Raw genomic sequence first — 20,998 nt, 5'->3', positions numbered from 1 at the left:
GAGACTAATGTAGCTTCTGTGTGCTCTCTGATTTGCTCAGGTCACAGTGGGGATCCCACCTGGAGACCTGCCAACCAGAGCGAGCTGGAGGAGCCGTAGGGGATTCTCCTGAGACAGGGAGAGTCTCCAGGGCGGCGGCCAGCCTGTTTACAGTTGTGACACCACATCCTTTGGGTATCCCAATTCCTACCGTGGTACCCAGTTTTTGGTAGTGAAGAGTTTAGGGGCACTCCATCCTGAGCAGGTTTTTGGTGGTCTTTGGCAGACCCTTTACTTTTATCCTTTGGATGTTCACCCTCTTTCCCTTGGGGAGGCCTCTGGTCACCCTATTCTTGACCCTGTGATCCGCCTTCTTTCCCATTTCTTGGGGAGAAGTCGGACCTCAGCAGTTTGGTTTCCTCATGCCGAACAAAATCCACTACTTCAGTTCAAGTCAATGAGGAAAATACACTCCTGATTTATTTTCAAATCTCCCCTTTATCTAATGGTGCCACCTTTGCCATAGAAGATGTGGCGAGAAAGGCAGAGCTACCTACTTGGAAAATGGGGAACAAGGTTGAAGTCTCGAGGTCTGCTCAACATCCAATGATTCTAGGAAAATCACTTAATCTTCCGGTGCCTACAAAAACATGAATCTGACGTTGTGTAATGTGACTGGTGCTCATGTGAAGTGCTTGGATACCTTTGGTTGCGTTTGCACTATATTTCTTTTTTAATGCTGGCCATGTGATCAAATTCTAGGATTCTGCAAAGGAACAACATGATTCCTAAGTGGAACTTTATGTGAAGTGGTCTGTATTCATTTTTAATATTGCCTTTATTTATCAGCCAAAGGTCATTCGGGCAGATGTAGAACACATTTTGAAATGTTTTCTTCTAGCATTTACTGCTTAAAGTACGTGCTTATAAGGGGGAAATGTATCGACTGTAGGAGAGTAGGATCTGCTTCACATGGGTACCCCCACTTTTTGCTGGTGTTTCACTGTTTTTCAACCTTAGTCTGGCTGTGGCCCTGCTAATCAGGACCACAGCCTAGCTGCTTCCTCTCTAAAATGGTTTACATGTACATTAGGTACATATCTAATGGGATTCTGGAGTGCCTTATAAGCCCCTAGTATATGGTATACTATGTACCTAGGGCATAGGTACCTCAGAGGCCTACCAGGGGCTGAAGCATGTATTATGCCACCCCTGGGAAGCACTCCAAAATAGCACTACAGGTCTGCTACTGCAGCCTGGGTAAGGGTATGCTTGCACCCCTTACAGTGGTATAGGCTACCTATATCACTACCATTGCACACACATATAAAACCTATAAGTCACTCCTATGGCAGGCCTTAACAATCCTGTAGGCAGAGTGCTTGGTTTTTATGTGAGAGGGTGCACCTGCATGAGCAGAGCCCCTCTGCAGCATTTGGGGGACCTCCTCTGATGCTGTTTGTGGTGCAGCCTGACCATATACTCTTAAGTGCATTATAACCTCGCGGTAAATGCTAACTTTGGGATAGCTGCACGGAAACATGTTGTGTTTGGTGTCAAACGCTTTGGAATACTACCCCCCACCAGTTCTGGGGGCAGGGGTAGCATTCCACCCTTCTAGAGGGAGAGACATGTTCACACTGGTCTAACCCGGTAGGACTTTCTAAAGCCCTGGCATCACAAAATGGATGCCTCTGCCACAGACACAGATCTGGCCTCCTGCTGCTGACCGAATCTCTGGCAGGGGAGGCCTGGACAATAGGTTTCCTGTCCCAGGGAGGTGTAACCACCTCCCCAGACAGGCAGGTGTGTATTGGGGCTGGGCGGGAGCACTTTCTGGTGCTTTGAAGTCCTGCACTGGGAGCACCCTTGGTGTCCCTGTGCATAGTCCAGTTCAAACCGGTCGCAGGGCCTACCTGCCCCTGCTCTGGTGTGAAACTGGACAAAGGAAATGGGTGTAACCACGCCTCTTTCCAAACCCTCCCATAGTTGGGTCCCTAGAGTATGTCCAACCCCCAAACTTATTATAAGTATGGGAACCCAGTACTTGTGACTTTAGATTACCCTGAACGAAACTCTGCAACATATATCCTGGACCTTCGACTTTCTATTTTGACTAGAAGATGGAAGAAATCTCCCTTGGGGTCAAGGAGTGACTTCCCTGCTTGGCAGGCACCAAAGAAGCAACTGACCGGTCTGCATTGCTGAAGCTCCTGCTGGACGCCGAAGTCCTTGCATCACCAGAGGTGGATTTCCAGACTTCCCCAAGGCTACCCTGAGTCCACAGCAAAGCTGAGGCCCGTGGCTATCGTGGCTGACGTGGAACCGTGACCCCTGGGCACCGTGAACTTTTGCAGCAACACTAACTTCTGGGACTTCCTCGAAGTTGTGCTTTGGGCTCCGAGTAGCCCCAGCTTTGAGCACCTCCTGCACTGAAGATTGCTGGCCTCCGCTCCACGAGTGATCCGTGGGCCAGTTTCAAGGGCGACCACTCAAGGCTCCTTCGCGATCGCTAGCCTGTTGGCTAGTAGGTCCCCATGAAGGCAACTACTCTTCTAATTGGGCTTTCCAGGTTGCTCCAGATGTGCCCCGACTTACCCTCGCTGGGTGAGTCCCTCAGACCTTGCTGGTCTGCACCGCAGTCCTTTCTCTGATTTCCAGTGACTTGCCATTGCTAAGGCTTGTTGGGTCTAATCTGGTCGCTAACACCGCAGCACTCGACAGACTTTGTGGGACAGCTCGAATCCAGCTCCTGGTTGTAATCGGCGCCTTCTGGACCTCATGGCTGAAGAGTCAAGACACCCATCAACTCACCTGAAGCACCCGACATCTTTGGGCATTGGTCCATCCTGCCCTCGGTCACTGACTAGTGACACAGACTCTGTCCCCTCTGCTTTCAGGTTCCTTCCATCCTAGATCCAGGCTTGGATCTCTTCGGACACTTCTCCTCTTCATGGCAGCAGCAGTTCTTTGCCAGCTTCCATTGTAATCGACGACGCGACCCGACACCAAAAGACCCGGCTTCCCTGGGTGAGGTAACTCGAGTATTCCGGTGCTCCCGTGGGTGCTAGCCCTAGAACTTCTTAAGTCCAAATGGGTTTGGTCCTGACTCGATTCTAAGTGTCCCTAATCTTTAAATTTCCAACCGCGACATTGCCCATAGAAGCTAACGGGAACCCGCGGTTGTGTTTACACACTGCACACAGTCCCCATGGGTCCCCTGTGTCACTACCTTGGGTGGTTCCTCGGGGTCCCAGCGATTCAACAGGCTCTAGGCCTTGTGTCTAGTTCAGTCGTCGTTCTTATACCACTTTTTTGGTATATGGTTTGGTACGCCCCTAGGGCACAAACGTGTATTTGTGCTATTACTGTTGATTGCTAACTTGTAAATTAAGTACTTCGAACTCCAGCCTCATAAAGAGACTAGAGGGGTGTGTTTTATCCTAAATACATATATTTTAAATATATACCTGGTGTGGTTGTCCTTTCATTTGACCATTCAAGAGATTATAGGCTGGTAAAACAAGCTGCTTTACATTCCTTCAAGACTTAGCCTGAAGGCTGCTCTCCATAGTGCCAATATCGGCAACACTCACCATCCCCCACACAGCAGTCTCCTAGAGAAATAACCAGACAAGACACCTTCTTTGTGGAGAAAACTGCTGCAGGTTTATTAGCATTACAAATATGCCAAGATTGGTGGGTTATCTTACGGGCGATCCCAGGGCAGGCAGCCCCTCGCCGCCTGGCACCTGATGAGCCAAATTACACCGTGGCCAATCCAATCAGTGTTGGTCAGATTTGGGGGAGGGGCGACCCCTCCCACCGGTGGACCGCCTGCCCACTCCCTTGCTCACACCCCAGAGGGGGTCTTCTTCGTGGACCCCGGGCAGCCGGCATAGCTACCACTAGGATAGCTTTCAATAAATGTTGTCTTTAACCAATGCACCATAAGGGGTTGTTTGGACTGATACAAGGTGCCCACTAGAACTAGAACTAGTGGACAGCATATATCAGGCCACCTTCTCACATCAACTTTAGGTGATATTTCTAATTTATGTACCAGGCCAGCAGGACATTATAATACCGGTCACGCCCTTATAAAACCAATCAGGTGGCTACTGTATTCTTAGCTGTTGTCAAACGTTGGCAAGTATATTTTCGACATTTAATCTAGCCATGTCACGTGAGTAGTGAGGAATTGGGAGTTATTATAATAATGTTACGTTTAATTGAGGAGGACTTATTCTTTCCTTGAGGTCTTCTTGTGACACCATTGGTTTCAAGTCCTCTGCTATCTATGTTAGTGTTTTAGCATTGCAGCCATGAAATCCTTAAAACTGTTATCTCTGGGAAAGAATGAAAGTAAACGTTGCATCTCTTCTAAGGACTTTAAGGTGAAATCCCCTTTCCGATATGGCCGTGTTGAAAGTCTGCACGACAGAAGTGCGCCCCTGGGGCACCATTAAGAGACTATTTCGGTCCCTTTAACTTGAGTCAGCAGTAATCCTTCGCTCACCCTTAGAAGTCCCCCGGGGTAACCAGTGAGCGGTTATTCTGGGCCCGTGCCTGGCTTTATGAATGAAGCCAGGGGGCGGGGTTATTCTAATGAGTAGACCTGGTAGAGCAGTAGGGGCTCGGATGAGGCTGTTTAACAGTAATACGGGGGCGTGGTCACGATAATAGAGTGGGAGGAGTTTGCGGGAGACAGTCATTATTTTCAAATAATAGAGAACATGGCAGCAGAGGGAGTGATAGAAGAAGAGGCAGCGAGATTGGGACATAGGTGGAAAGCAAGATTCAGAGGAAAGTAGGGGCGCACAGATGAGAGCGGGAAAGAGACTGCGGGGAGGGAGACGCGGGAGGTGGGTGGGGAAGAAAGTGGGCAGCAGGTGGGTAGGTGAGAAGGATGGGGGCGATGGTTTGCATGGGAAAAAGATGGCAAAGGATGGGGGTCATGGATGCAGGGAAATAGGGGGAAGCAGAGACAGGGGGAAGAGGAAAAGGGGGCAATAAACAAGGCTCGAGGGAGCAGGGGAGAGGGAGAAGTTAGAGTTAGACGAAAGAGAGACAAGTTGGGAGGGAAGGGGAAAGGGATGGGTAATATTAGAAGGACAGAGATGGGAAGGGTCAGAAAAGGTCGAAGGAAGGACGCGACAGAGGGAGGAGAGGGGAAGGAAGGGAGAGATGGGAAAGAGTGAAGGGAAGAGAATGAGGGTAAAATCACACGAATAACAGGAAGAAAGGGGTGTGGGAGACAGACAAGGTGTTATAGAACAGGAAAACTGGGCAGAGGGAGGTGGGAGAAAGGAAGATGAGGGAGAAAGGGACGAGTTAGAGTGTGAAGAAAGAGTAGAAGATACTACGACAGAGTAAGAGCGGATAGAGAAAAGGAGAAGCGTAGGGAAGGAAGAGAGTGTCAAATATAAACTGAGATCTGGAAAGGAGGACCTATGGCAGGAGAGAGGCGGGCGTGGCTGGGAGGCAGAGAGGTTCAGAGGGAGGGGAGACGGCGAAGGAGGAGAAAGGGAGGAGACAGAATGAACAGAGTCCGAGTGAAGGAGTGAAGACAGAGAGAAGGAGGCGAGAGGCAGGAGAGGAGGGGTAGATGGAGGTGGGAGGCCGGAGGAAGGTGGCGAGGAGGAAAGAAGAGACAGAGAGTGAGGAGACAGAAGAGGAGGAGAGGGGGTCATCGGATGCCTAGAGCCCCTCCTGCCAGGCCCAGAGCAGCATGTCTCCCTGGAACCCCCTCCTTGTATCCCTGACACCAGCGGAGCTCCGGAACCCGAGAGCAGACGGAACCGGCTCCGAACCTGAGTGCCGAGACTAGCCAAGGCGGGAAGATCCGATACCAATCCCGACTCCAAGCCCTAGAGATCCGAACCCAAGCCCCAGAGATCCGAACCCAAGCCCCAGAGATCCGAACCCAAGCCCTCAAGATCCGAACCCAAGCCCTCAAGATCCGAACCCAAGCCATAGAGATCCAAGCCTTCAAGATCCGAACCCAAGTCCTAGAGATCCGAAACCAAGATCTAAGATCCGAACTTGGGGCATCCGAACAAGGCTAGGACAGGCGAATTTGTGGAGACAGGAGCCTAGGACCAGAGGAGTTCGAACCAAGTACAAGAGGTCAGAACCTGGGAGCTCAAGGACTCCTGGAGAACCGGATCTGAGTTCAGACGGGATCCGAACCAAGAAGCAGGAGATCCGAAGTCCGAACCCGGGCCACCCAGCAGTCGTGGAGAAGGGACCACACGTCACAGGTGATCCGAGCCTAAGAGATCCGAGCCTGCAGAGACCAGGGCTCACTGACAGCCGAACCTGCAGCCCTCTAGACACCGCTGAAGCGGATCCAGGGCAGAGTCCAGACTCAGGATAGAGTCCAGAAAAGAACCAGGGCACATTCTAGACACGAATCCAGAGTACACCCCAGAGCTTGACTCGGGGACAATTCCCAAGACCTCACCTGGTCCACAGTCTTTCCTTTGATTCCTTCGCAAGAGACCACTCGCGCCCCATGGATACCATGAACTTCGTGGAGAATCCGGGGTTCCCAGGACCCCGCGGGTACACGCTCCCCAGCCCCAGCTTTCTGGACCTGGATGACTTCAATGAGATCGACTTCTTCAATAATGTGGTAAGAGACAGCTGGAGCTCTAATCAGAGACATCTAGGGCACATGGCCTTGGAAGAGACAGATGGGCAGGGGGAACCCAAGAAAAAAACATCTGGAGTGGGCTCAGAGACTCAGCAGCTGGGCTTGATGTATCTAGTCTGATAGCTAGCCATCTGGAAGCTTAGACAAGAAAGTGGGATAATGGTGCCTCAGAAGAGACATCTGCGAATGGGGTCTCAGAAGCAGTAGCTGGACTCGGTAGCTCTAAAGTGACAGCCCACCAACGGCAGTCTTAGACGAGAAGGTGGGATGATAGACTCTGAGAAGAGACAGCTGGGTGAGGGGCTCAGACAAGCAACAGCTGGGCTTGATGTATCTAGTCTGACAGCTAGCCAATGGGAGGCTTAGACGAGAAGGTGGGATTATAAACTCTGAGAAGAGACTGCCGGGTAAGGGGCTCAAACAAGCAGCAGCTGGGCTTGATGTATCTAGTCTGACAGCTAGCCAATGGGAGGCTTAGACGAGAAGGTGGGATGATAGACTCTGAGAAGAGACAGCCGGGTAAGGAGCTCAAACAAGCAACAGATGGGCTTGGTGTATCTAGTCTGACAGCTAGCCAATGGGAGGCTTAGACGAAAAGATGGTAGAATAGACTCTGAGATGAGAGAGATGGGTAAGGGGCTCAGACAAGCAACAGCTGGGCTTGTTGTATCAAGTCTAACAGCTAGCCAATGGGAGGCTTAGACAAGAAGGTGGTAGAAAAGACTTACAGAAGAGACAGCTGCGTATGGGGCTCAGAGAAGCTGCATCTGGGGTTGATTACTGTAAAGTGACAGCTGGATAATGGGAGATGGTGGGATCATAGAGTCTCAGATGAGACGGCTGGGTAACGTGCTCGACTCAATTAATGTAAAGGTACAGAGAGTGAGAGTATTAGACAATAAGGTGCGATAATGTGGTATTTCAGAAGAGACATCTTAGTAATGGGGTAGAGAGTGGATGGAGGTCTCGGAAGAGGCTGTTTGTCGGGGCTGGAGGAGAGACAGATGGAAACGATGTCTCAGAAGAGAACCCTGATGAATGGCCTTCGTTAAAACATACACACGAAAGGAGACTCTCCTAAGAGACAGCCCAGTAATGTATCAGTAGTTACAGCTTGGTGAGGAGGTATCAGAAAAGTAGGTTTAGGGGTCTCGAAACTAACATAGCTTCGAAATAACTGTTAGGTATGGATGTCTCAGACTTAGGTATGGGTGTCTCAGACTTAGGTATGGGTGTCTCAGATTTAGGTATTGGTGTTTCACTCTCAGACTTAGGTATGGGTGTCTCAGACTTAGGTATGGATGTCTCAGACTTAGGTATGGGTGTCTCACTCTCAGACTTAGGTATTAGTGTCTCAGACTTAGGTATGGGTGTCTCAGACTTAGGTATGGGTGTCTCAGATTTAGGTATTGGTGTTTCACTCTCAGACTTAGGTATGGTGTCTCAGACTTAGGTATGGATGTCTCAGACTTAGGTATGGGTGTCTCACTCTCAGACTTAGGTATTAGTGTCTCAGACTTAGGTATGGGTGTCTCAAACTTAGGTATGGATGTCTCAGACCTCGGTATGGGTGTCTCACTCTCAGACTTAGGAATGGGCGTCTCAGACTTAGGTATGGAATGGGTGTCTCACACTTAGGTATGGATGTCTCAGACTTAGGTATGGATGTCTCAGACTTCGGTGTGGGTGTCTCAGACTTAGGTATGGGTGTCTCACTCTCAGACTTAGGTATGTGTGTCTCAGACTTAGGTATGGGTGTCTCACTCTCAGACTTAGGTATGGGTGTCTCACTCTCAGACTTAGGTATGTGTGTGTCAGACTTAGGTATGGGTGTCTCAGGCTTAGGTATGGATGTCTCAGACTTAGGTATGTGTGTCTCAGACTTTGGTATGGATGTCTCACACTTAGGTATGGGTCAGACTTAGGTATGGATGTCTCAGACTTAGGTTTGTGTGTCTCAGACTTAGGTATGGGTGTCTCAGACTTAGGTATGGGTGTCTCAGACTTAGGTATGGATGTCTCAGACTTAGGTATGTGTGTCTCAGACTTAGGTATGGATGTCTCAGACTTAGGTTTGTGTGTCTCAGACTTAGGTATGGGTGTCTCAGACTTAGGTATGGATGTCTCAGACTTAGGTATGGGTGTCTCACTCTCAGACTTAGGTATGTGTGTCTCTCTCAGACTTAGGTATGGGTGACTCACTCTCAGACTTAGGTATGTGTGTCTCAGACTTAGGTATGGATGTCTCAGACTTAGGTATGTGTGTCTCAGACTTAGGTATGGATGTCTCAGACTTAGGTTTGTGTGTCTCAGACTTAGGTATGGGTGTCTCAGACTTAGGTATGGATGTCTCAGACTTAGGTATGTGTGTCTCTCTCAGACTTAGGTATGGGTGACTCACTCTCAGACTTAGGTATGTGTGTCTCAGACTTAGGTATGGATGTCACAGACTTAGGTATGGGTGTCTCAGACTTAGGTATGGGTGTCTCAGACTTAGGTATGGGTGTCTCACTCTCAGACTTAGGTATGTGTGTTTCTCTCAGACTTAGGTATGGGTGTCTCACTCTCAGACTTAGGTATGTGTGTCTCTCTCGGACTTAGGTATGTGTGTCTCAGACTTTGGTATGGATGTCTCAGACTTAGGTATGGATGTCTCAGACTTAGGTATGGGTGTCTCAGACTTAGGTATGGATGTCTCAGACTTAGGTTTGTGTGTCTCAGACTTAGGTATGGGTGTCTCAGACTTAGGTATGGGTGTCTCAGACTTAGGTGTGGATGTCTCAGACTTAGGTTTGTGTGTCTCAGACTTAGGTATGGGTGTCTCAGACTTAGGTATGGGTGTCTCACTCTCAGACTTAGGTATGTGTGTCTCTCTCAGACTTAGGTATGTGTGTCTCTCTCAGACTTAGGTATGGGTGTCTCACTCTCAGACTTAGGTATGTGTGTCTCAGACTTAGGTATTGATGTCTCAGACTTCGGTATGGGTGTCTGAGAATGAACAGCTGCTTGAATACGTCTCTGGAGAGATGGCTTGCTAAAGGGTCGCACGAGAGACCGTTGTGAAACGGGCTTCAGAAGAGACAGCTGGGTAATACGATTTTAGAATAAACGTGTGTGTTTGGGGGTTCTGAAGAGAGACCGGTGCAATACGATCTCAGAATGGAAATAGGGGTTCCGAAGAGACATGTCTATAACGAGTCCAGTGGAAAACATCTGTAAAAGGGTCTCGTAGAAGGCATCTATGTAAAGAGGCCTCAAGAGACAGCAGTGCATGGGGGTATTAGAAGAGACATTTATGTACTGAGGTCTCGGCAGAGACATCTGTTAAAGGGGTCTCGTCGGAAACATCATGGTGAAGAGGCCTCATAAAAGACAGCAGTATACAGAGGTTCCAGAGGAGACATCTATATAACCAGGGCACAAGTCCTAAAAAAGAAGTGGGGAAACTAATCAGTATGCAAGTGACATCGCGGCACGTGACATCGCCCGTGGCATCACGGGAAGTGACACCACAGGAAGTGACATCACAAAAAGTGACACCAGATCTAAAGCCTCCACATATATGTTTAGCAGGTCTATCATGAGTACATATGAGCGCAGTTCGAGTGTACATACAAACCCTCCTGACTTAGGCAGAAGATTCACACTTTTGTAAACTACAGGTAAAGCAACGTTGCCTTTTGTCAGCGTAAACTTCCTCTACCCATAGTGCTTTACAAGAAAAAATAGTGATAATTAAATTACTACAAGCCTCCTCTAGGGTAGTAAGCGCTATATACGTGCTATTTATGTTGTGCAAATAGTTGGGAAGACGAACACATCTGACATTCTTACAGTGCATGTGTATCTCCTAAACAGAGCCTGAACAAAGTGTAAAGCTGCCTCTCCTAAGCGTGTGTGAAGTGCTAACAAGGTGCGAGCCTTTGTTTACCCTCCACTGCATTTGCATCCGGTGGGAGGCTCCTGACAGCTCCCAGCCAAGAGACTCCAACAAAAGGAGGCCTGATGACCCCTCAGATTCGGCCTTTGTTATGGGCCCAGCAGGAGTCAGAAATAAGAAAGCCCCCTCCCCGCCTGCACGGTGTTTGCAGGCACGTGCCGGCGCTGCTGAAAGTGTCCCAGCGTTCGGATATTACACCGGGACGAGTTCAGCATCTTTATCAGTGGGCCCAACTTCCTGGCAGGGTGGACGGTGTCCACCCTGTGAAAATAGTGGATGGAGGCCGTGTACCCCCGACTTGTGTCCTGTATATAACAGGGTTTCAGAACAGATGTATGTGCAAAGGCTGTTCTGAAGACACATCTGTGTAATGGGTCTTGTATGAGCCATCTGTGTCGAGGTATTCTTGTGTGTGTGCGAGAGAGAAGGGAAGAGAGAGATGGAGGGCGAGAGAGGGAGAGAGAGAGGGGGAAGGGGCGATATAGAGAGATGGGGAGAGAGAGAGGGAGAAAGAAAGAGGCAGTGAGAGAGAGGGAGAGAGAGAGGGGGGAGGGAGGGCGATATAGAGAGATGGGGAGAGAAAGAGAGAGGGAGAAAGAAAGAGGCAGTGAGAGAGAAGGAGAGAGAGAGGGGGAGGGTGGACGATATAGAGAGATGGGGAGAGAAAGAGAGAGGGAGAAAGAAAGAGGCAGGGAGAGAGAAGGAGAGAGAGAGGGGGAAGGAGCGATATAGAGAGATGGGGAGAGAAAGAGACAGGGAGAAAGAAAGAGGCAGTGAGAGAGAAGGAGAGAGAGAGGGGGAGGGTGGACGATATAGAGAGATGGGGAGAGAAAGAGAGAGGGAGAAAGAAAGAGGCAGGGAGAGAGAAGGAGAGAGAGAGGGGGAAGGAGCGATATAGAGAGATGGGGAGAGAAAGAGACAGGGAGAAAGAAAGAGGCAGAGAGAGAGAAGGAGAGAGAGAGGGGGAGAGTGGACGATATAGAGAGATGGGGAGAGAAAGAGAGAGGGAGAAAGAAAGAGGCAGGGAGAGAGAGAGGCGAAAGTGAATGTGGTTTAATGAGGTCACAGGTGTCCAGAGACTTGCATAATAATCTGATAAGAGAGGTCCGAGTACTGTCAACCACAAAAAGAAATCTAGGTTATGGCATCTCGAAGGCGACAGTTGTCAGGAGAGACACCTGCAAACTGAGATCTCAGAAGACAGCTGCCATACGAGGCCTCAGAAGAGACAGGTATGAAATCGTGTATCATAAGGACATCAGTAGAACGGAGTCTGAAGCATCGATTGTAATAGCAAGTCTCTAAGGAGACGCCTCTCTAAGGAGATATTGGAAGAGACAACTGTAAAGGGGTCTCGGGGAAGACATCTGTGCAGCGGTTCATCACAGGAGGAGAGTGGGAGGGGAGAGAGCGGAAGCATGGTTGCTGCTGGCGACCAACTTGTCTGTCACATGAAAGGGGCGTGGCACGGCCTGCACGTGGAAGGGGCGTGGCTCCCCATCACATCAAAGGGCGTGGGTCGGCTGTCTAATGGAGGGGCGTGGCGGGCTTTCACATGGAAGGGGCGTGGCTCGGCTGTCACAGGGGAGTAATGTGGCTTGTCTGGCCCATGTAAAGGGCGTGGCTCCGCTGTCACATGAAAGGGGCGTGGCCGTGCCGGGGACCGTTAATGCCGACGAAGGAGACGGCTAGAAGAAGAGACAGGCACATGTGAGGAGAGAGAAGGAGAAGGAGGGACATAGGGAGGCAGATATAGACATCGAAAGCGAGAGACGATAGAAGGAGGCAAGGGATGGGCGTGTGAGCGAGGGAATAACAGCGCCACGAAGAGGAAAGAAGGGAAGGCATGAGGTGTATCAAAGAGTGACCGCTAGGACGGTGAGCCCTATACTAAGGAGGAGGGGGTGAAACCATGGAGGCACCGCAGGGGTGGACAGACAGAGCGCAGGTAGACAGAGGCACCGCAGGGGTGGGAAGACACAGCAGGGGTGGACAGAGGCACAGCAGGGGTGGACAGAGGCACCGCAGAGCTGGACAGACAGAGCAGACATGGACAGAGGCACCGTAGAGCTGGACAGACAGAGCAGAGGTGGACAGACAGAACAGAGGTGGACAGAGGCACCGCAGGGGTGGACAGACAGAGCAGAGGTGGACAGACAGAGCAGAGGTGGACAGAGGCACCGCAGGGGTGGACAGAGGCACTGCAGGGGTGGACAGACAGAGCAGGGGTGGACAGAAAAAGCAGAGGTGGACAGAAGCACCACATAGGTGGACAGAGGCACCACAGGGGTGGACAGACAGAGCAGGGGTGGACAGGGCACCACAGGGGTGGACAGACAGAGGAGGGGTGGACAGACAGAGCAGAGGTGGACAGAGGCACCGCAGGGGTGGACAGACAGAGCAGAGGTGGACAGAGGCACCACAGAGGTGGACAGAGGCACCTTAGGGGTGGACAGACAGAGCAGGGGTGGACAGAGGCACTGCAAGGGTGGACAGTCACAGCAGGGGTGGACAGACAGAGCAGAGGTGGACAGAGGCACTGCAGGGGTGGACAGACAGAGCCGAGGTGGACAGACAGAGCAGGGGTGGACAGAGGTACCGCAGGGGTGAACAGACACAGCAGGGGTGGACAGAGGCACCGCAGAGGTGGACAGACAGAGCAGGGGTGGACAGACAGAGCAGAGGTGGACAGAGGCACTGCAGGGGTGGACAGTCACAGCAGGGGTGGACAGACAGAGCAGAAGGGGACAGAGGCATTGCAGCGGTGGACAGACTAGAGCAGAGGTGGACAGACAGAGCAGAGGTGGACAAAGGTACCGCAGGGGTGGACAGACACAGCAGGGGGGACAGACAAAGCAGAGGTGGACAGAGGTACCACAGAGGTGGAAAGAGGCACCGCAAGGCTGGACAGACAGAGCAGGGGCGGACAGAGGCACCACAAGGGTGGACAGACACAGTAGGGGTGGACAGACAGAGCAGAGGTGGACAGAGGCACTGCAGGGGTGGACAGACACAGCAGGGGTGGACAGACAGAGCAGAGGTGGACAGAGGCACTGCCGGGGTGGACAGACAGAGCCGAGGTGGACAGAAAGAGCAGGGGTGGACAGATACAGCAGGGGTGGACAGAGGCACCGCAGAGGTGGACAGACAGAGCAGGGGTGGACAGAGGCATCACAGGGGTGGACAGACACAGCAGGGGTGGACAGACAGAGCAGAGGGGGACAGAGGCACTGCAGGGGTGGACAGACAGAGCAGAGGTGGACAGAGGCACCGCAGAGGTGGACAGAGGCACCGCAGGGGTGGACAGGCATAGCAGGGGTGGACAGACAGAGCAGAGGTGGACAGAGGCACTGCAGGGGTGGGCAGAGGCACCGCAGGGGTGGACAGACAGAGCAGGCGTGGATAGAGGCACCGCAGAGTTGGACAGAGGCACCGCAGGGGTGGACAGACAAAGCAGGGGGGGACAGACAAAGCAGAGGTGGACAGAGGTACCGCAGGGGTGGACAGAGAGAGCAGAGGTGGACAGAGGCACTGCAGGGGTGGGCAGAGGCACCGCAGGGGTGGACAGACAAAGCAGGGGTGGATAGACAGAGCAGAGGTGGACAGAAGCACCACAGAAGTGAGCAGAGGCACCGCAGGGCTGGACAGACAGAGCAGGGGTGGACAGAGGCACCACAGGGGTGGACAGACAGAGGAGGGGTGGACAGACAGAGCAGAGGTGGACAGAGGCACCGCAGAGGTGGGCAGAGGCACCTTAGGGGTGGATAGACAGAGCAGGGGTGGACAGAGGCACCTCAAGGGTGGACAGACACAGCAGGGGTGGGCAGACAGAGCAGAGGTGGACAGCGGCACTGCAGGGGTGGACAGACACAGCAGGGGTGGACAGACAGAGCAGGGGTGGACAGACACAGCAGGGGTGGACAGAGGCACCGCAGAGGTGGACAGACAGAGCAGGGGTGGCCAGAGGCATCACAGTTGTGGACAGACACAGCAGGGGTGGACAGACAGAGCAGAGGGGGACAGAGGCACTGCAGGGGTGGACAGACAGAGCAGAGGTAGACAGAGGCACCGCAGGGGTGGACAGGCAGAGCAGAGGTGGACAGAGGCACCGCAGAGGTGGACAGAGGCACCGCAGGGGTGGACAGGCATAGCAGGGGTGGACAGACAGAGCAGAGGTGGACAGAGGCACTGCAGGGGTGGGCAGAGGCACCGCAGGGGTGGACAGACAGAGCAGGCGTGGACAGAGGCACCGCAGAGATGGACAGAGGCACTGCAGGGGTGGACAGAGGCCCCATGGGGTGGACAGAAACAGTGCAAAGGTGGACAGAGGCACATCAAAGGTGGACAGAGGCCTCATAGGGGTGGACAGAAACAGTGCAGAGGTGGACAGAGGCACAGCAGAGGTGGACAGATAGAGAAGAGGTGGACAGAGGCACCGCAGGGGTGGACACAGGCCCCGTGGGGTGGACAGAAACAGTGCAGAGGTGGACAGAGGCGCCACAGGGGTGGACAGAGGCCTCATAGGGGTGGACAGAAACAGAGCAGAGGTGGACAGAGGTGCCACAGGGGTAGATAGGGGCAAGAAGGGACCACATGGGCAGGTTGCAGGTCAGGCCCAGATCCAGGATTTATTTTTGGCGTGGGCCAAGGATGCATTTGGGTGGGCCACTGCGGGCCCAATTTGTCGCTTCTTGTGATAGCCTACAAGCCCTAGATTACATCATACTTGCAAACAGTCCCCATGATACAGCCGGTAGATGCTGTGTGGATACAGAGCATGTGGAGAGTTCATTGAAAGTAAGAGCAATGTCTGGACCTAAGTGCTAACCCTCAAATTCCAACAGGCCCGGCTTCAAAACTAGTACTTCCAGGCCCGATTATCCACTTTTCTACCATCCCTCTCCTGTGCACCTTATCTCACAGCTGTTCTTGGGCCCCAGCCCCATATCAGTCACCATCCAGCTCCACTTTCATTATTCCCATAAAAATCACCTTCATACCTAAAACATTGACTATAGCAGTAAATATAATTAGCACGCACTTTAAAATATGTTCCACAGTTGGCCTAATTACCCGACTGCTAATTAAATAAAACCAGAAAGGCCATGACAGGGCTGGCTTTAGCGCTAGTGCGAAAGTCTTTTTTGGCGCCCCACCAATTACCTCTTTCTCTGCAGATACCATTACTACCACCCTCCAACAGTGCCCTTCATCTCTCCGTAGCCTTTCTCATATGCATTTCTTTTGCTGTACAGTGTTACTCATATCAGTGTAGGGTCTCACAGTACTTTACACCAAGCACACAGTATACAGAGACAATAAATCATAAAGTATGTAAATCAGTCTATAGGGAAGGCCACATAAGCCAGTGAGGATTACAAGGTGTAGGAATCCCATGTCATCTATACTGGTGGGCAGTATATATTAAGAGGGTTTGGGCTGGGGAAGCACAAACTCAGGATTTAAAGCATAACCCAGTGGTTGGGGGTCGGCTTTACTAATAAAAATATATATCGGCCCAAACACTTTTTACAGAAGAATCTCTGTGACAAAAGCAGTAACCCACTGAGCTATCCACATAAATAAAATACAGCCTTTTTCCATTTCAAAACTACCAACAGGCAAATGATTGCTCTCCAGCAGGATCATTAATCACCATATCTGGACATTTTTATTGTTGTCTTGCATCCATGGCCATGATAATGATAAAAACTATTTAAATGAAGCATACACAAAGCATGTGCCTTGCTGGGCCTGTGGATTTAAAACATAAAAACAAATAGTATCACATTCTCTTACCAACTCCATTAGTCAAAGTTTGTGTCACAGCCTGATGTGATATGCAGCTGCCGGAGTCAGGAAAGGTGAATAGGAATAAACAGACTTATTTTCTCCAGGGCTAAACAGAAAAGGAAATATCCACACAGCAGGATGGTAGGCAAAAGTTACTGGGTGCCAAATCAAAAATGTGCCCCCTTCGCCATGCCCCTATTGTTCCTGCACGACACAGTCCACCTTTCTAAAAGGAGTTGGGTGATTGGGGATGGTTGTAAGAAAGAGCCCAGGCCAAATCACTCAACTCCCAGAACAGGAAGGAAAACAACATTAGGAGTAACGTTTGAAATGAAAGATGCCATTTTGTATTGGCCTTTGCGCTGTCAGTGTCAGGGCCAAGGCTCACGTTTGGGTGGGCCAGGCTCATGTTTCGGTGGGCCTGGCCCACCCGGCCCCCCCTCTAGAACCGGGCCTGTTGCAGGTGATACAGACCGTAGCAAAGAACTCAACTGTTCTGACAATATCAGAGACCACAGACCTTAGACCCGTTCATGGCATTTGGAGAAGGTCACCCCGTTGTGGGAATGAACCTCAGACCCTCTGAAACCAGGGCCCGCGGAAGCACAGGAGTCAAAATATCAGGGCCACACAAAACCCAGCCACCTAGAAGCCGAATACCCAGCGCTTCCAGGCACTGAGAACGGAGGGCCTCATTCACAGAGGTAAACTTCCATTTTTATGTAAGGTGACGTGTTTTGGATTCAAGAACTCCTACGGAGGGTCGGCACTGTAGGGGGTGCACTTGTCCGCGACGTACCCATTCAGTCAATGGGAGCCCATGACTTCTATGGGAGTCCGACCGAACCGAGTCCGGCAGCATATGGCCGTATCGTACTCGCTCGGTCGGATTGCAGGACTCCGGCTTGGTCGGAAAACACTCCGGATCCGGCTCGGTCGGAGTGCTTTCCGACCCGGATCGGAATCGGCCCCTAAGTTGAAGTTCGTGAATTCCAAAACAAAAGTAAACGTACTTAAAAGTAAACGTTTACCTTGGTGAATCAGTCCCTAGATCGTTATTAAATCTTTCTATACAATGAATGTATTAAACAGAGAGCGTGCGATTGAAAACGTACATCAGCTGCTACTTTGTGTTCTTGTATGAAAGTCTGTGCATGAAAATTGCCTCTCTCTTCCACGACACCTACACTCACTCAGAATGATATTTACAGTGACACAGCAGTCAGGAAACAAGCAGAGAGAATCGATGTCCTCTCTCTTACACGACACTCGCACTCACCAAGAATGATATCTACAGTGACCCACGAGTCAGGAAACAAGTACAGAGAACCAAGGCCCTCTCTATTCCACGACAATCGCACTCACTAAGAATGATATCTACAGCGAGTCAGGAGTCAGGGAACAAGCACAGAGAACCGAGGCCCTCTCTATTCCACGACACTCGCACTCACTAAGAATTATATCTGCAGCGAGTCAGGAGTCAGGGAACAAGCACAGAGAACTGAGGCCCTCTCTCTTCCACGAGACTCCCACTCACTAAGAATGATATCTACAGCGACCCACGAGTCAGGGAACAAGCACAGAGAACCAAGGCCCTCTCTATTCCACGACAATCGCACTCACTAAGAATGATATCTACAGCGAGTCAGGAGTCAGGGAACAAGTACAGAGAACCGAGGCCCTCTCTCTTCCACGACACTCACACTCACTAAGAATGATATCTACAGTGAGTCAGGAGTCAGGGAACAACCACAGAGAACTGAGGCCCTCTCTCTTCCACAACACTCGCACTCACTAAGAATGATATCTGCAGCGAGTCAGGAGTCAGGAAACAAGTACAGAGAACCCAGGCCCTCTATCTTCCACGACACTCGCACTCACTCAGAATGATATCTACAGCGAGTCAGGAGTCAGGGAACAAGCACAGAGAACCAAGGCCCTCTATCTTCCACGACACTCGCACTCACTCAGAATGATATCTACAGCGAGTCAGGAGTCAGGGAACAAGCACAGAGAACCAAGGCCCTCTATCTTCCACGACACTCGCACTCACTCAGAATGATATCTACAGCGAGTCAGGAGTCAGGGAACAAGCACAGAGAACCCAGGCCCTCTATCTTCCACGACACTCGCACTCACTCAGAATTATATCTACAGCGATCCACGAGTCAGGAAACAAGTACAGAGAACCGAGGCCCTCTCTTTCCCACGACACTCACACTCACTAAGAATGATATCTACAGCGAGTCAGGAGTCAGGGAACAAGTACAGAGAACCGAGGCCCTCTCTATTCCACGACAATCATACTCACTAAGAATGATATCTACTGTGAGTCAGGAGTCAGGAAACAAGTACAGAGAACCCAGGCCCTCTCTCTTCCACGACACTCGGACTCACTCGGAGTGATATCTACAGTGACCCACGAGTCAGGAAACAAGTATAGAGAACCCAGGCCCTCTCTCTTCCACGACACTCGGACTCACTCGGAGTGATATCTACAGTGACCCACGAGTCAGGAAACAAGTACAGAGAATCCAGGCCCTCTCTCTTCCACGACACTCGGACTCACTCGGAGTGATATCTACAGTGACCCACGAGTCAGGAAACAAGTACAGAGAACCAAGGCCCTCTCTCTTCCACGACACTCGCACTCACTCAGAATGATATCTACAGTGACCCAGGAGTCAGGGAACAAGCACTGAGAACGCAGGCCCTCTCTCTTCCACGACACTCACACTCACTAAGAATGATATCTACAGCGAGTCAGGAGTCAGGGAACAAGTACAGAGAACCGAGGCCATCTCTCTTCCAGGACACTCACACTCACTCAGAATGATATCTATAGGGAGTCAGGAGTCAGGAAACAAGTACAGAGAACCCAGGCCCTCTCTCTTCCACGACACTCACACTCACTAAGAATGATATCTACAGCGAGTCAGGAGTCAGGAAACAAGTACAGAGAACCGAGGCCCTCTCTCTTCCACGACACTCGCACTCACTAAGAATGATATCTACAGCGAGTCAGGAGTCAGGGAACACGCACAGAGAACTCAGGCCCTCTCTCTTCCACGACAATCGCACTCACTAAGAATGATATCTACAGTGAGTCAGGAGTCAGGAAACAAGTACAGAGAACCCAGGACCTCTCTCTTCCACGACACTCACACTCACTAAGAATGATATCTACAGTGAGTCAGGAGTCAGGGAACACGCACAGAGAACTCAGGCCCTCTCTCTTCCACGACAATCGCACTCACTAAGAATGATATCTACAGTGAGTCAGGAGTCAGGAAACAAGTACAGAGAACCCAGGCCCTCTCTCTTCCACGACAATCGCACTCACTAAGACTGATATCTACAGCGAGTCAGGAGTCAGGAAACAAGTACAGAGAACCGAGGCCCTCTCTCTTCCACGACACTCGCACTCACTAAGAATGATATCTACAGCGAGTCAGGAGTCAGGGAACACGCACAGAGAACTCAGGCCCTCTCTCTTCCACGACAATCGCACTCACTAAGAATGATATTTACAGGGAGTCAGGAGTCAGGAAACAAGTACAGAGAACCCAGGCCCTCTCTCTTCCACGACACTCACACTCACTAAGAATGATATCTACAGCGAGTCAGGAGTCAGGAAACAAGTACAGAGAACCGAGGCCCTCTCTCTTCCACGACACTCGCACTCACTAAGAATGATATCTACAGCGAGTCAGGAGTCAGGGAACACGCACAGAGAACTCAGGCCCTCTCTTCCACGACAATCGCACTCACTAAGAATGATATCTACAGTGAGTCAGGAGTCAGGAAACAAGTACAGAGAACCCAGGCCCTCTCTCTTCCACGACACCCGCACTCACTAAGAATGATATCTACAGTGAGTCAGGAGTCAGGGAACACGCACAGAGAACTCAGGCCCTCTCTCTTCCACGACAATCGCACTCACTAAGAATGATATCTACAGTGAGTCAGGAGTCAGGAAACAAGTACAGAGAACCCAGGCCCTCTCTCTTCCACGACACTCGCACTCACTCAGAATGATATCTACAGTGACCCAGGAGTCAGGGAACAAGCACTATGAACCCAGGCCCTCTCTCTTCCACGACACTCACACTCACTCTGAGTGATATCTACAGTGACTCAGGAGTCAGGGAACAAGCACAGAGAATCCAAGTCTCACTGAAACCTATGAAAGTGGGAGTTATGACCTCAGAATCTTAGGCCCACGTTGATTCAACCCTCCAGAAGACAGCTCGCTGAACCTTTAGACTCAGAGCCTCGAGGCAGCTTATCTGAGGCACATGAAGGTCAGGCCTCAGTATCTCAGGCCCCCAGAATCTTAGCTATTTCAGGCCATCTAGAGCCTGCGCCCACCAAAGTCTGAGACAATGGAAGCTCCGGCCTCATGACGTCAGGACTGGAGAGCTCCAGGATACCACCGTCATTGGTAGAAGAACCTCAGGGCCACTGATCCCCAGGTACCGAGGACCTCTGTTACGCAAGCACTCAGGCCCATTGAAGCTCAGGCTTCAAGGAGCTTTAGCAGACAGAACTTCAGGTCCACTGAGTCTCATGCTCCCGGAAACTTAGTTTCACTGGCCCTCAGGTCACCTGGACTGTTGGAACCTTAA

The 20,998-nt window shown here is 51.1% G+C and overlaps 1 protein-coding gene across 1 annotated transcript in view; it reads left to right on the top strand.

Annotated features, from left to right (window-relative positions):
* The first annotated feature begins 5,510 nt into the window (after positions 1 to 5,510).
* Positions 5,511 to 20,998, top strand: part of CREB3L1 (cAMP responsive element binding protein 3 like 1) — a 387,245-nt gene continuing 371,757 nt past the window's right edge. Inside the window, exon 1 of the mRNA XM_085646694.1 lies at positions 5,511 to 6,616. Within this exon, the coding sequence (XP_085502820.1) occupies positions 6,497 to 6,616 (120 nt within the window). The 5' untranslated portion in view covers positions 5,511 to 6,496. The remainder of the gene's footprint in view (positions 6,617 to 20,998) is intronic.

The sequence above is a fragment of the Triturus cristatus genome, chromosome 3_1 (genome assembly GCF_964204655.1).
Source record: "Triturus cristatus chromosome 3_1, aTriCri1.1, whole genome shotgun sequence".
NCBI classification, from domain to species: Eukaryota; Metazoa; Chordata; class Amphibia; order Caudata; family Salamandridae; genus Triturus; species Triturus cristatus.
The sequence above is the reverse complement of the archived record's forward strand: the minus strand, read 5'-3'. Positions and strand labels throughout refer to the sequence as shown.